Raw genomic sequence first — 13,350 nt, 5'->3', positions numbered from 1 at the left:
TCAGTTGTTGTTGCAATCCGGGCTGGGTTGGGCGGTGGTGGCTCTGTGTGATTCTTTTCTGTCTCTGCCTCTGTCGAAGCTGTCGGGTCAAGAGTGTCCCCGCTCAGACAGCTTCTTCGCGGTACCTCTGGGGCCCGAGTGGCCCCGCCGGGTCGTTGCGATCGTGATCGGGCGGGCGGGTGGGTGGTCTGCAGACAGTTCCCTTTGCGCGCTGCTGGCGGTTTTGGCGGGATGGAACCTCTCTGCTCGGGTGGAGAGTGCCGGGTCGTTGCGATCGCGATCGGGCGGGCGCGCTGCTGGTGCCGAGCGGCTTTGGCGGGATGGAGCCTCTCTGCTCAGGTGGAGAGTGAGGGGTGGGGGTGGGATCCTCGTGGAGACTCCCGGCTGGTAGGCTTCTCTGTTCCTGGCGATCCGCTGTTCTGTAAACCAGTACCTGGTGATCTGAAAGCGGCCCCCTGTGTCTCTGCTGTGTCTCTTGGGGCTCCCGCAGCCCCCGCCGGGCCGGCTGGCCGGCGGCTTGGCGCACTGCCGCGCGGCCAGTAAAGGTTGGGGGAGGGGTCTTCGCTTTTCTTCTGAAATTCTTCTTTTCCTCTGTTTCTTTTTTGTTATTCTCCGCCTCTGGTTTTTCTCTGAGTGTTCGTCTTTTTGTTGTTGTCGGTCTCTTGGGGAGATTAAGTGTTGGAGCTCGAACTCTCTTTTTGGTTGGAGAGAGCTGTGGCGTTTCCCTACTGCCCCGTCGCCTGTCCCTGAACTTTTTGCTCAAGGCTAGCATAGCACTGTACCACTTGGGGCCACAGCTTTGTTTCAGGTTTTTGAGTTGTTAATAGAAAAAAAGAGTCTCACAGCCACTTCTCTGCCTGGGCTGGCTTTGAACCTTGATCCTTAGATCCCAGCCCTCCTGAGTAGCTAGGATTATAGGCATGAGTTACCGACACCTCATGAGAATATTCTTTTATAGCTCTGTGTGGTGACAAACTAGAGAGTGGGTGAGAATTTCTTGAGCCTAGGAGCTCAAGGTCAGTCTTTGTCTTCCAAAAAACAAAGAAAAAAAGGAGATGTAAACTCTGTCTGAAAATTTCATCCTCTAATACTAATTTTGGAACTCAATTTGAGTAAAAATACGACAGGGTTGTTTACTGTTGTTTGTTTTTTTATAACAGCAGTTGGATGTGTTCTCTCAGTACTTAAATTCTAAGCCTTAGAGGAATATTGGGGGTGTGTGTGGGGGAGGTGTTAGAATCTTTCTAACAGAATGTCTTTATCCTTTTATTTTTGGAGGTACTAGCATTTGAATTTAGGATATTGTCATTGTAAGGCAGGCATTGTACTGTTATGTTTTGTGCTGGTTATTTTTTTTTGGGGGGGGGGTCCGGTCGCGGGGCCTGAACTCGGCCTGGGCATTATCCCTCAGCTCTTCAGCTCAAGGCTAGCGCTCTACCACTTGAGCCACAGCGCCACTTCCGGCTTTTTTCTTTTTGCTTATGTGGTGCTGAGGAATCGAACACGGGGCCTCGAGCATGCAAGGCAAGCACTCTACCACTGAGCCACCTTCCCAGCCCGTGTACTGGTTATTTTTGAGGTAGGATCTTTCCCAATCTCAGCCTGCCCCATAGCTGGGGCCACAGGCTGCCTTCTGCCCCTTTTTTATTAAGGACTGAAGACCACACAGTGGCAAATTAGAAACTTGACATTGATCTTTTTAAAATAGTTTTTTATTAAGTAATTACATAAATTTCACACTATTGTGGGGTAGTGATATTTAAAGTCACAAACACATTTTACCATCACAAAGCAAATTGTCAGACATTGATCTTTTGTATGTTATGATTTGCTACTAGCACCAAGAAAATTTCATTCCTTTTCCCCTGTTCAAATCAAGCACTATCATTTGGGTTCTTGACCATCAATCTTAGCCCTCTATATGCAGGAGTTATTATGTAATAGCTCAGGTCTGTAATCCCAGCACTCAGGATACTGAGGCAGGAGGATCAAGGCCCAGCTGGACCATATAGTTCTGAGCCCACTTGAGCTATCTCAAAAAACCAAACAACAAACCCCTATCAAACAAAAATGGGCTGGGACTGTAGCTCAGTGGTAGAGGACAAGGACCTGAGTTTGATCCCCAAACACCCACATACACACAAAATTACTCTTGACTCTTAACCTTTTTTAAAGCATAATTTCACTTCTATGACTTTATTTGTGGATTCTATAATCTCTTTTAAGGTAGATTTTTTTAACCTTTTGAGCTATCATTAGTCATACCTAGAAAGGATGCTATAATTAGTGAAAGCAAGATTTGGTCATTAGTGGAGTGATGTTGTTCAGGCTTTAATTGATTCATTGTTAATCACACCATATTCCTGGAAAGGATACAAGGTGATAAGTATATATGGAGACTTTCCCTCACTGTGTAGGTCACCAGGGATCTCTACTACCAGCTATCACTATTCCTCATTGTACCTTGCTGAAGACTCTTCCATTGACTGAGCCTACCTTTTATGTACATTTTCTGGTTATCAGAGTAATATGTGTTCAAATTAGAAAAGTTTCTCTAGATACACTTTCATTCATTGAAGTATTGGTAATGTCTATCTTCTTTTCCTATTTCTCTGGTTATATCTGTTTTGCAGGAAGCCCTGAAGTCCCCACATTTTTTTGTGAAATTGAACTTAATCTGCTTCTGCTGTTCCAAATCTACCCAGCTACCTTATTGCCATCCACTAAGAAGAATCATTCCTCCTACAGTTGCTGAAGCCATAAAATGAGGGTCCACATCCTTACTTGAAACTTGTCCTTTATCCTCTGATTTTTTGTTTTGTTTTTGTGCTGCTTCTGGGGCCTGACCTCAGGGTGCTGTGCTAAGCTTTTTTGCTCAAGGCCAGTGCTCTACCACTTGAGCCACAGCTCCACTTCCAGCCTTTTTAGTACTTAATTGAAGAGTCTCAGACTTTCCTGCCCAGTCGGCTTGAACTGTGATCCTCAGATCTGTTTCCTGACTAGCTAGGATTGCAAGAATGAGCATTGGCTCTTGGCTCATCCTTCAGTTTTAATGACTAGTAAGAAGTCTTGCTTGTCTATCATCTCTTTACACAACACTATAAACTCATACTGTCTCTCTTATACCTACATTTCTTCTTAGAATTTTGTATGTCTTATTTTAGGACTTAGCTTAGTTTTAGGACTTAGCTTAGGAGATCAGAGCTTCTCAGACCTGTTCCTATACCCTCAAAACTGAGCTATGCAGGGTGCTTGTAATCCTAGCTACTCAGGAGACTGAGATCTGAGGATCATGATTCGAAGCCAGCCCAGGCAGGAAAGTCCATGAGACTCTTATTTCCAATTAATCACCAGAAAACCAGAGTGGTGCTGTGACTCAAAGTAGTAGAGTAGTGCCAGCCTTGAGCAAAAAAGCTCAAGGACAGTGCCCAGGCCCTGAGTTCAAGCCTCATGACTGACAAAACAAAAACAAAATAACCTGAGCTAGGTGCTAGGACTTATTCCCTACATGTACATTTTTTCTTGATCTTTTTTTCCTCATGTACCCTCATAGCACCTGTTCTGCTCTTACAAGATATTTTATTGTTGTATTTAGTTTTTTGTCATAAAGCAGTGATTATAACTGCAGCATAAGTATCTAGCCCAGATTGGTTAGTAAATTTCTTTATTTTCTGTGTGTGTGTGTGTGTGTGTGTGTGTGTGTGTGTGTGTGTGTGTGTGTGTGTGTGTGTGTGTGTGTGTGTGTGTGTGTGTGTGTACACGCGCGTGCGCACATGCGCGCATGTTCATTAGTCACTGGGATTTGAGCTCAGGGCCTAGTGCTGCCCTTTATGTTTTTATTCAAGGCTGGTGCCTGCCACTTGAGTCATATGTCCACTTCTAGCTTTTTGCTGGTTAACTGGCTATTAGAGTCTTACCTACACTTCTGCCCAGCCTAGCTTTAAACTTCAATCCTCAGATCTCAATCTCCTGAGTTGGGTGCCTGGCTTGGTTAGTAAACAAAAAATGGCTGAAGGAAATGGACATTTGTAGGTGGAGTTTTGAAAAAATATTATGGTCTTTGTCTCTTCAAAACTATTATATGGCCTTTTCCTACCTGGTCCCATTGTAGTCGTTCTGTGAACAACCTTCCAAAGGCAAGAAGTGTGGTAGGCAAACTAGGTAAAGCTGAAGGATTGGCTGGGTGGACTCTAGAACTTTGCCTTGAAATGACAGAAGGTAGGCTTTCCTGCATCTTAACAACTGTGTAGTGGAAATGATGATAAGTCATACTATGAATGAATAGGAGGGAACGTTTGAGTGATTTTGGTGACTGGATGTAGAGGTCAGGGAGGAAGAACATAAATGACTCAAGTTTCTGGTTTGATGGATTAGGTACTTGAAGCTGTCATCAATTTATTGGGTTTATTTTGAGATTCCTATTATGTCTATTAGGCATAAGGCTATGAAGTTTGGAAGAGAATGCCACTAGAAATGTGGGATGGGGAGTTATTAGCCTTAGTGAGTTAGAATTAGAGAAGTGATTACTTAGGGTAGAGCCTAAAAATGCCAGCTGTGATGGCACATATCTGGATCACCCAGGAAGATGAGGAAGGAAGATCACAGGTTTGAAACCAGGTTAGACTACATAGCAAGACTTTACATCAAAAATATAAAATTGAAAAGCAGGCATGGTGGCTTGAAGCCAGCTAGGCAAGAAACTTATGAGACTCCCTCATTTCAATAAACAAGAGGCTAGACATGGTGGTACATTCCCATCATTACAGGAAGATCACAGTCTTAACATTGGGAGTTTGAGGTAAAGTGGCAGTCTGTCAACAAAAAGGCCACAGACTATGTATGCTGGGAGTGGGACTTGATTAGAGTGAACTTTTAAAATATTATTATAAATGCTGAGGTACAGCTCAGTGGTAGATTACTTGCCTAGCATGAGTAAGGCCCAAGTTTTACAAAAACAAAAGACAGAAAACCCAAATGAACAAACAAAAGAGCGTGATGAAGAGTGTGTCAACTTATGCTCAGTGGGTTGTGCTTGTAATCCTATAGCTACTCAGGAGGCTGCGGTCAGAGGATCAGTTTGAAGTAAGTCCCTGGAGAAAAATCTGACCCAGTCTCTGAAATAACAGAGCTGGAAGTGTGGTTAAAGTGGTAGAGCACCAGCAAAACAAGTCAAGTAAGCCCTGAGTTCAAACCCTGGTACCTTAAAGTTGGCAACCATGGAAACCGATCTGGATTTTTCTGCTTTAGCTGTCTAGTGGGTAGTTGTGCAAGTATCACCACGTGGTTTACACTGTTGGAGACTTTAAGTTTTTATTTTATAGAATTTTGCAGCAAACACCTTTATTACCCTACATCATATCCTCTCAGCTCAGCGTTTTACAGTTTCTCTATACTCCATCAACACCTATTTTCTGCCTTTAAGGCCTTCATGATGCCAACCAAGGGGCAGAAAAGTTAACCTCCCTATCCTTAGCAGCTTCAAGCAACCCTTGAACATTGCACCTCCTTCAGAGCACTCCATCTCACTGTGCCCTAACCCTCTAATTATGTGTCCTTACTGGCTTTCCCTCTCTGTTGTACCTTTGCTTTCCTCACTTTTTTTCCTGGGATCTTTTCCTGATTCATCTAGCTAGAACGTTTTGCACAGTAACTAACTGTTAGTCTAGCTGACTTTACAGGTTAAATGCATACAAAAGCCTTCCTGGTGACATTAACTGCTTCTCTTGATGTCTTTGTCAATAACAAAACCTAAAATAATGTGTGGGGGATGAAGGCAAAGGGAACATATTGTGCAATGCAAAATAGCACACATATTGCAGTTTAAATTTAATTTATTCACAGACACTCTGATGAGATAATTATGTGAGAATTTTGTTTTCAACATCCATTTCTTCCATTTCACTTATAGAGGTGTTGAAAGAATATAAAAAATCAGAAAATAGTTGGCACAAAGAGACAGTGAGTCAGAGTTCCTCTTTTGTTCATTTATATGTCATATTGAAGACTTCTGGGTGGTTCTTTTTGGAGGACTAAATTATAGAATATGATAGAAAGCTATTAAAAATGCTACAACACAGAAAGGGGAAGATCTCTATAAATGGTTAGGATATAAATTGCCAAAGGTCAGAAAGATCCTAATATCTACTTCAGGGGTTATCTTTTAAAGGACATTTCATATTCTTAAATGTAGGATTCAGTTCTCCTTACCATATAACCATATCAGTATTTCTTCTCTTAGCTGAAGGGGAAGCTTGAACTAAACAATCGCTTGCATACTTGACAATCAATGCTGATACCTGAAGACAGTTACATAGAGGGAGCTACACTGCAGGCGTTCAGTAAATGTTGTTCACCACTCAGCAAAGAACATGCTGTGCCACTGTCTCAGTGAGCCAGTGTAGGGAAATATACCATGCTCATTAACATCTTCAGCTGCTGGTTCCTATTCTTCTGACCTGTGACTTCATCCCATTTTTTTAAAGTTATTTATTTGGTGCCAGTCCTAAGACTTCAACTCATGGTCTGGGCGCTGTCCCTGAGCTTTATTGCTCAAGGATGGCACTCTTAACACTTTAGCCACAGCCCCACTTCTTGATCATTTGTTGCTTAACTGTAGAGTCTCACAGTCTTGACCATCCTGAGCTGAGTCAGATCTCAGCCTACTGAGTAGGGTTACAGGCGTGAGCCATGAGCTCCCCGATTCTTTTTAAAATTTTTTATTTTTTTAAAGCATACACTATCATAGTGGTATTTCCATGCATGCATACCATGTTCCTTGATCAACTTCACCCCTCGTATCACACTTTTGTCTTCCTCTCTCCTTTCCCCTTTTAAAAACAATTCCAGGGGCTGGCCTTGCATGCATGAGGTCCTGGTTTCGATTCCTTAGCACCACTTGCACAGAAAAAGCTGGATGTGGCGCTGTGGCTCAAGTAGTAGAGTGCTTGTCTTGAGCTGAAGAGCTGAGGGATAGCACCCAGGCCCAGAGTTCAGGCTCTACGACTGACCCCAAAAAAAGTTATTTTAGAGGTGATACAGAGGTGATATACATTTACATGAGTCAGGTAATAAGTACATTTCCTTTCATACAGTGTCATCTGTTCCCTCATTCTCTCCCATTCCCTTCTTCCCATCTCCACTCACAAGTTGTATAGTTCACTTTCATCAGTCTTTTCTTCCTCTCCCTCTCCTTTTAAAAGCAAGGTTTCCAGGTTTCATTGTTCTATTTGCATACATGTATACTTTTGTATATAAAGTTATGGGTTTGGTTTTTTTTTTTTTTTTTTTTTTTGGTCTGGTCGTGGGGCCTGAACTCTGGGCCTGGGCACTGTCCCTCAGCTCTTCAGCTTAAGGCTAGCGCTCTACCACTTGAGCCACAGAGCCACTTCGGGCTTTTTGCTTATGTGGTGCTGAGGAATTGAACCCAGGGCCTCAGGGTTGCAAGGCAAGCGCTCTACCACTGAGCCACCTTCCCAGCCTGGAGTATTTGAAACATATTTAATTTCTTCTCTCTCCTCCGTCCTACTGGTACCCATCTGACTTCAGATCTTTATTTAGGGTGGTAGGTTTATTTTGCAGGAAGCCAGGCATCTTTCGAAAATACTCTTTCTTAATCCAGGATGTTTTGATGGTAGTGGGTTTGATGTGATCATTGCATCATGTATCTTTCAACTCCCAAGTTATAACATTTCAGCTCAGATCCAGGGAAGAAGGGACTGGCCCTAGGTAAGCTAATCATTGATAGGATGGGGACTAGAACCCATGTCTATGATGTAATCATCTTATGTCTCACTTCCAGAGTGGCTTTCATCCCCAGTCCTGGCCAGGGAAAAAAACAAAGCACTGTTTTTCTGAAGTCATGTAAAATGTTTTTAGAATTAGGATTATAGATTCTATTTTACATTTAAGATAGTTGGAGTAGGCCAGGTATGGTGGCTCATGCCTGTAAGTCTCAGACATTTTGTAAGTATAGGAGGATTCCAGTTCAAGGCCAACCTGAAAAAGGGGTATGGGGTATGGGTAGTAGTGATTAAGACCCTATATTAAAGAATAAACTGGGTACGGTGGTTCCCATTTGACCAGGAGGCAAAGTCTGAGGCAGGAGACCCTATCTGAAAAATAAAGCAAAAAAGGGCTAGAGGCATAGCTCAAGTGAGGGAGTGTTTGTTAAGCTCTAGGTTCTGAGTTAAATTCCCAGTCCTATTCCAACAAAAAATAAAGGCGGGAAATTTGATAGGTGCTTATACGCATAGTTGAACAACACATATAATCAAGTAAGTGAAAAGGTAGACATCAGAATAGTCAATAGTATTGGAATAATTTAGGAAGAAATATAATAATAGGTAATCAAATAGGTAATCAAAATGCTAGTATGATCATGACCTGGAAAGGTTAAGTGCTTAACCATGTAAGGCTGGGTGTGTGGGTACATATAATACCAGCAGCCAGGAGGCTGAGGCAGGAGGATCATGGATTCTGTGCTCGGCTGAGCTTACACAAGGAGACCCTGTTTCAAAACACAAAATAAAACATAAAATCTGCTATGGTTTTTGGAAGAGTTTCTTTTATACTATTGTCTGTACCGTGCTGAGTACTTACTGATGAAGTGTTCTAAGTAAGATGAACTTTATTTAAATGAGTAAGTTTATGTATAGGATACTTGTCAGTTTATAAAACTCAGCCAAAGTCAATTTATTTTCAAGTTGATAACGATGTAAAGTGTTTATTTTGCTTTTGTTATATATACTTCATCTGTACATTAAAAACTAGCCAAGTGAGAGTGTTGCTGATTTAGTAGGAGTCTAGAAAGCTGGTGGCTTAACTTAAACTTGTCTTAAAAAAAATCAAAAACCTTTCAATCAAATAATGTATTTCTCTCCCTTAGGGCCTCTGTTATGCACCTAAAGCCATATTGGAAGCTCCAGAAGAAAGAACGTCCTCTGGAAGTCAGCAGGGACACTCTAAGAACTCCTTTGAGTCACCAAAAGGCTGCCAATGATGAAAAAGACAAAGGTGGCTACATGAAGCCTGGTGTCTTTCCTTCAGCCTCTCTTGGCAAAGCATCATTTCGAACACCATTTGGGGTCCTTTCTCCAAATGTTCTGTGCAGCATGAGTGGGAAGAATCCTGTAGAGAACAGCTTGAACATTAAACCGAGAAAGAATGCACCATCTGCAACAATCCACCAGGGAGAAGGAGGGGAAGGGCCACTTGACATCTGGGCTGTTGTGAAACCTGGAAACACAAAGGAGAAAATTGCCTTCTTTGCAGCCCACCAGTATAGCAATAGGACAGGATCTATGAAAATAAAAAGCTCCTGGGATATTGATGGGAGAGCTACTAAAAGAAGGAAAAAATCAGGGGATCTTAAAAAAGCCAAGATACAGTTAGAAAGGATGAGGGATGTCAACAGCAAGTGCTACCAACCAGAGCCATTTGCCTGTGGCATTGAGCACTGTTCTGTGCATTATGTGAGTGACAGTGGGGATGGCATCTATACTGGGCGGCCTCTGTCTGTCATACAGATGGTTGCCTTCCTTGAGCAAAGAGCCAGTGCCCTACTAGCCAGCTGTACAAAGAACTGCAGCAATTCTCCTGCCATTGTGAGGTTTTCTGGCCAATCCAGAGGTGTGGCCCCTGTCCCTGAGCCCTTCTCTTCCCCAGGAGCTTGTGAAGAACCCACAGAAAGAGGAAATCCTGAGATTATTGAGCCACAGAGTGAACCAGTGCGTGTCCTTGACATGGTAGCTAGGCTGGAGTCTGAGTGCCTGAAGCGGCAGAGCCAGCGTGAGCCTGGAAGCCTGTCTCGGAATAATAGTTTCCGTCGAAATGTAGGCAGGGTGTTGCTTGCAAACGGCACTCAGGCTGATGAAGGGAAAGTCAAGCAAGGCACCTTGGAGGTACCTGACACTCAGGTGAATCCTGTGCAGTCTGTGGACTGTGGACCCTCAAGAGCTGCCCATTCTCTTATTGGAGACCCAGACTGGGATGGTGTTCCTCAGGGCTGTCCCACATCATTGCCAGCAGGTGTGACTTTCCACCCGGACAATGCAGAATTAGAGCCAGCTCAACAAACCCCAATGAAAACCAGCAGTAGGTATGATGTGGAAATGACAGATGAACTTGATGGACTGCCTTTTTCTTCTCACACCTGTCTCCAAGTCACTGAATTGCCCACAGATGCTATCGATTGTACAAGTAGAGAGCTTGTGCCGCTTACTAGCCAAAATCCTGATCAGAGAACAAAAGAATCTTTGTGCATTAGCATCACTGTGTCCAAAGTGGAGAAAGACCAGCCTTCTCTTTTCAACACCTGTGAAGAGCCACCTCCAGGGATGTTGTTTTTTTTGCCACCTGGTCAGCACCAGTTAGACTGTTCCCAGGTGAATGAAAGCACAGCCGGAGAATCTTCAGAGACCCTGCAGCTTGAAGATGCTACTGGTAGTTCCAGGAAATCTGATCCAAAAGGTGAATCCGTGGAGCCCTTCGTACCTCCAGGCTCTGCAGGAGAAAGTACAGAACTGGTGCTTGAGGCATCTAGTTGGAAGAAGCAGGTGTCTCATGACTTTCTGGAGACTAGGTTTAAAATCCAGCAGCTTCTGGAGCCTCAGCAGTACATGGCATGTCTGCCCCACCACATTATGGTAAAAATCTTCAGGTTACTTCCCACCAGGAGTTTAGTGGCTCTTAAGTGTACTTGCTGCTATTTCAAGTTTATCATTGAATACTACAATATTAGACCAGCTGATTCTCGCTGGGTTCGAGATCCACGCTATAGAGAGGATCCTTGCAAGCAGTGCAAGAAAAAATATGTGAAAGGGGATGTGTCTCTGTGCCGGTGGCATCCCAAACCCTATTGCCAGGCATTGCCCTATGGGCCTGGGTACTGGATGTGCTGCCATCGGTCTCAGAAGGGCTTTCCCGGCTGCAAGCTAGGGCTTCACGACAATCACTGGGTCCCTGCCTGCCACAGCTTTAATCGAGCAATCCATAAGAAAGCAAGAGGGAGTGAAACAGAAGAGGAATACTGAAGTCTATGTAAGAGGCAATGGAAAGCCCAATTTTACAAATGCTAAATACATAAACCATTCAAGTGAGTGTTGCCTCTCAGTCCCCAGTTTAGGGGAATCTGTACTTGCTCCATCAGGACTGCCAAACTTACCAGCTGTGTAAGAAAACTGGTCTCATAGTTTTACAGTAAGAGCCTCACACTTGATCCAGGGTGGGATCCCAGTAGCTTGGCTCGCTCAGCTGTGAATAAGTTATGCCTGCTTTTCCCATCAAATCTATCCTCAAAGGATGAAGACTTGCCATGTCAAGTATGTTCCGAGGAGCTCACTGCAGGCAATCTCTAAGCAGGGACTCCGGAAGTGTTTTTAGCACTGGTACCTTATTTGAAGTAAGTGAAAAGGAAATCAAGACCCTTGGATGCAAAGTATGCCTAAGAAGTAAAAGCCAGGCACCTTATCTTAGACCTTGTATGCGTGATCCTGTGAGATTGATGTTTGTGGTTGGAGATGGATTTCATGCCCTGTGGTGTTTACAGTGTATATAATGGTTGTGTTTTCCTAGGGCTATGAAAGTGCACATTAAACCTGAGCGCCTTTACCTTTAGATGAGTGCTTTGGCCCCTCTGTAAATAACGCGATTAAAATCCAGTTGTATATGATGGACAACTGACTAAACATAATCACCACAATGCAGCTAGGGTAGTGTTGCGGCTATAATTGTGTTTTTATTGTCTCGCCTCAAAATTTGTATATCCTATATAAAATATGAATGTTTTCCAAATAAACTATGAATGTTTCCTGTATAATATATGAATGTTTCATAGTTAAGAGGTTAACCTGTTCAAAGGATACCAAATAATGGTTTAATTGAACAATCTTAAAATCAACATAGAGAACAATCCTTTGTTATATTTTAGTGATCCAGCAAGAATGAGAGAATATATAGTCAGATTATAACACCCTTGTCTACTTTTATCCTTTTTGTCTGGTTTCAAAAAGTTTTTTTTTAACTTCAATAAAAATATGCATCTTAAATGGGACCTGAGTTTTGCAAAGTTTTTTTTTAAAATGTAATGTTGAGGAAAATTTCTGTGGATTATGAGAATTTTTTGAGTTGAGAGGAATAGGAATAAAAAGCTTTCTACTGCCACAGAAAAGCTTAAAATTTTGCTGGCTTTTAACACTTGAGTTTGAAGTCTGACAATACCTATCATGTTTTCTGTTTGGTGAGGTAATATCTTAGATACACTCATTTAATTGTTTAAGAAGTCATTAAATATTTATTTGGATTTATGGTTATGTAATATTTGGTGGTGTTGGAAGGTAAGGTACTTGGGACTCAGAATCCTTCTGTGAATGGGAGATCTAACAGTCTGGGTTGGCTCAAAATCAATGTCTGCCAGAAAGCCTTGTAAGCTTGTTAGCTTTGTAAGCTGCAGGCTGTGAAGGACATATGGTGAGTGCAGAGTAAGAGACTAATGAAGGCCTTGATGGTCCTAAAGGATAAGCAGGACAGGGCCAAATTCAGGTGGATCCACTGACCTGTGGTTGAGGCAGATGGGAGGCAGTGCCATTTCCAAACTGGAATTTATCTTGCTTTCTTTGTGCTTAGCAGTATTTGTTCCCTCCTCAAAAAGGAGTTTTAGAACTGATGCTGAGTGAGTCTTCTAGTAACAAGCTCATGCCATGCTTTGCCACTCTGATCTTGTAGGATCATGGGATTTGTTTGTGACACAGATAAAAAGAGGCTAACAACTATATAATTTGTGCAACAAATTTGTCATGATTTATAATTTGGGATTGGAAAGGAATGACACACATAAAGGACTGAGTTCAGCAGGGCATGTAAAGCATCCCAGAAATGTTACCTGTCATTGTTGCTGTGGCTGTCATTCTCCATGTGCCCAGGGTGGAAGCTCAAAGTAAACAACTTGGCTAGTTTTCATGAGTCAGCCACTTTGATCCTGTTTTCTTGGGTGACCAAAGCTGTCACTTGGTGGGGTGGTAGGGCCCACTGAAAAGAGCACAGGGGCACGTAAGCATGGCCAGTCCTATATGGCATGCTGTACTTGGAGCCCTCAGAAACCACTAAAAACCCATTTGGAACTTTGTGTCAGGACCTGGTTTCCAGCAGTGGCTGTGTGAATTAAGAGGTTTGCAGCTGAGGGCACCAGAGGGCAACTCTTGGCTGGGCTTCATTTCTAGATAAGTGTTGCTGCTTGCCTTGAAGGAAGACTTCAGTACTCCCTTGTGCTAAGTTGGTGGAGAATAGCCCATTCTTCTTGCCACAATGCTGTTACTCCCTTGCATTGCTGTAGATCAGACAAGCAACAACATTGAG

The 13,350-nt window shown here is 42.9% G+C and overlaps 1 protein-coding gene across 5 annotated transcripts in view; it reads left to right on the top strand.

Moving 5' to 3' along the window:
- The window catches only part of Fbxo34 (F-box protein 34), an 81,220-nt gene extending 69,171 nt beyond the window's left edge, over positions 1–12,049 (top strand). For all 5 annotated transcript variants that reach the window (XM_070032991.1, XM_070032981.1, XM_070032986.1 and 2 more), the window contains one exon: positions 8,885–12,049. In XM_070032991.1, coding sequence (XP_069889092.1) covers positions 8,895–11,030 — 2,136 coding nt within the window. In that variant the 5' untranslated portion in view covers positions 8,885–8,894 and the 3' untranslated portion in view covers positions 11,031–12,049. The remainder of the gene's footprint in view (positions 1–8,884) is intronic.
- The last annotated feature ends 1,301 nt before the right edge of the window (positions 12,050–13,350 follow it).

Source organism: Dipodomys merriami, unplaced genomic scaffold (assembly GCF_024711535.1).
Source record: "Dipodomys merriami isolate MVZ:Mamm:240054 unplaced genomic scaffold, mDipMer1.0.p SCAF_1, whole genome shotgun sequence".
Classification (NCBI taxonomy): domain Eukaryota; kingdom Metazoa; phylum Chordata; class Mammalia; order Rodentia; family Heteromyidae; genus Dipodomys; species Dipodomys merriami.
Note: the sequence above shows the minus strand (reverse complement) of the source record. Positions and strands in the feature narration are given on the sequence as shown.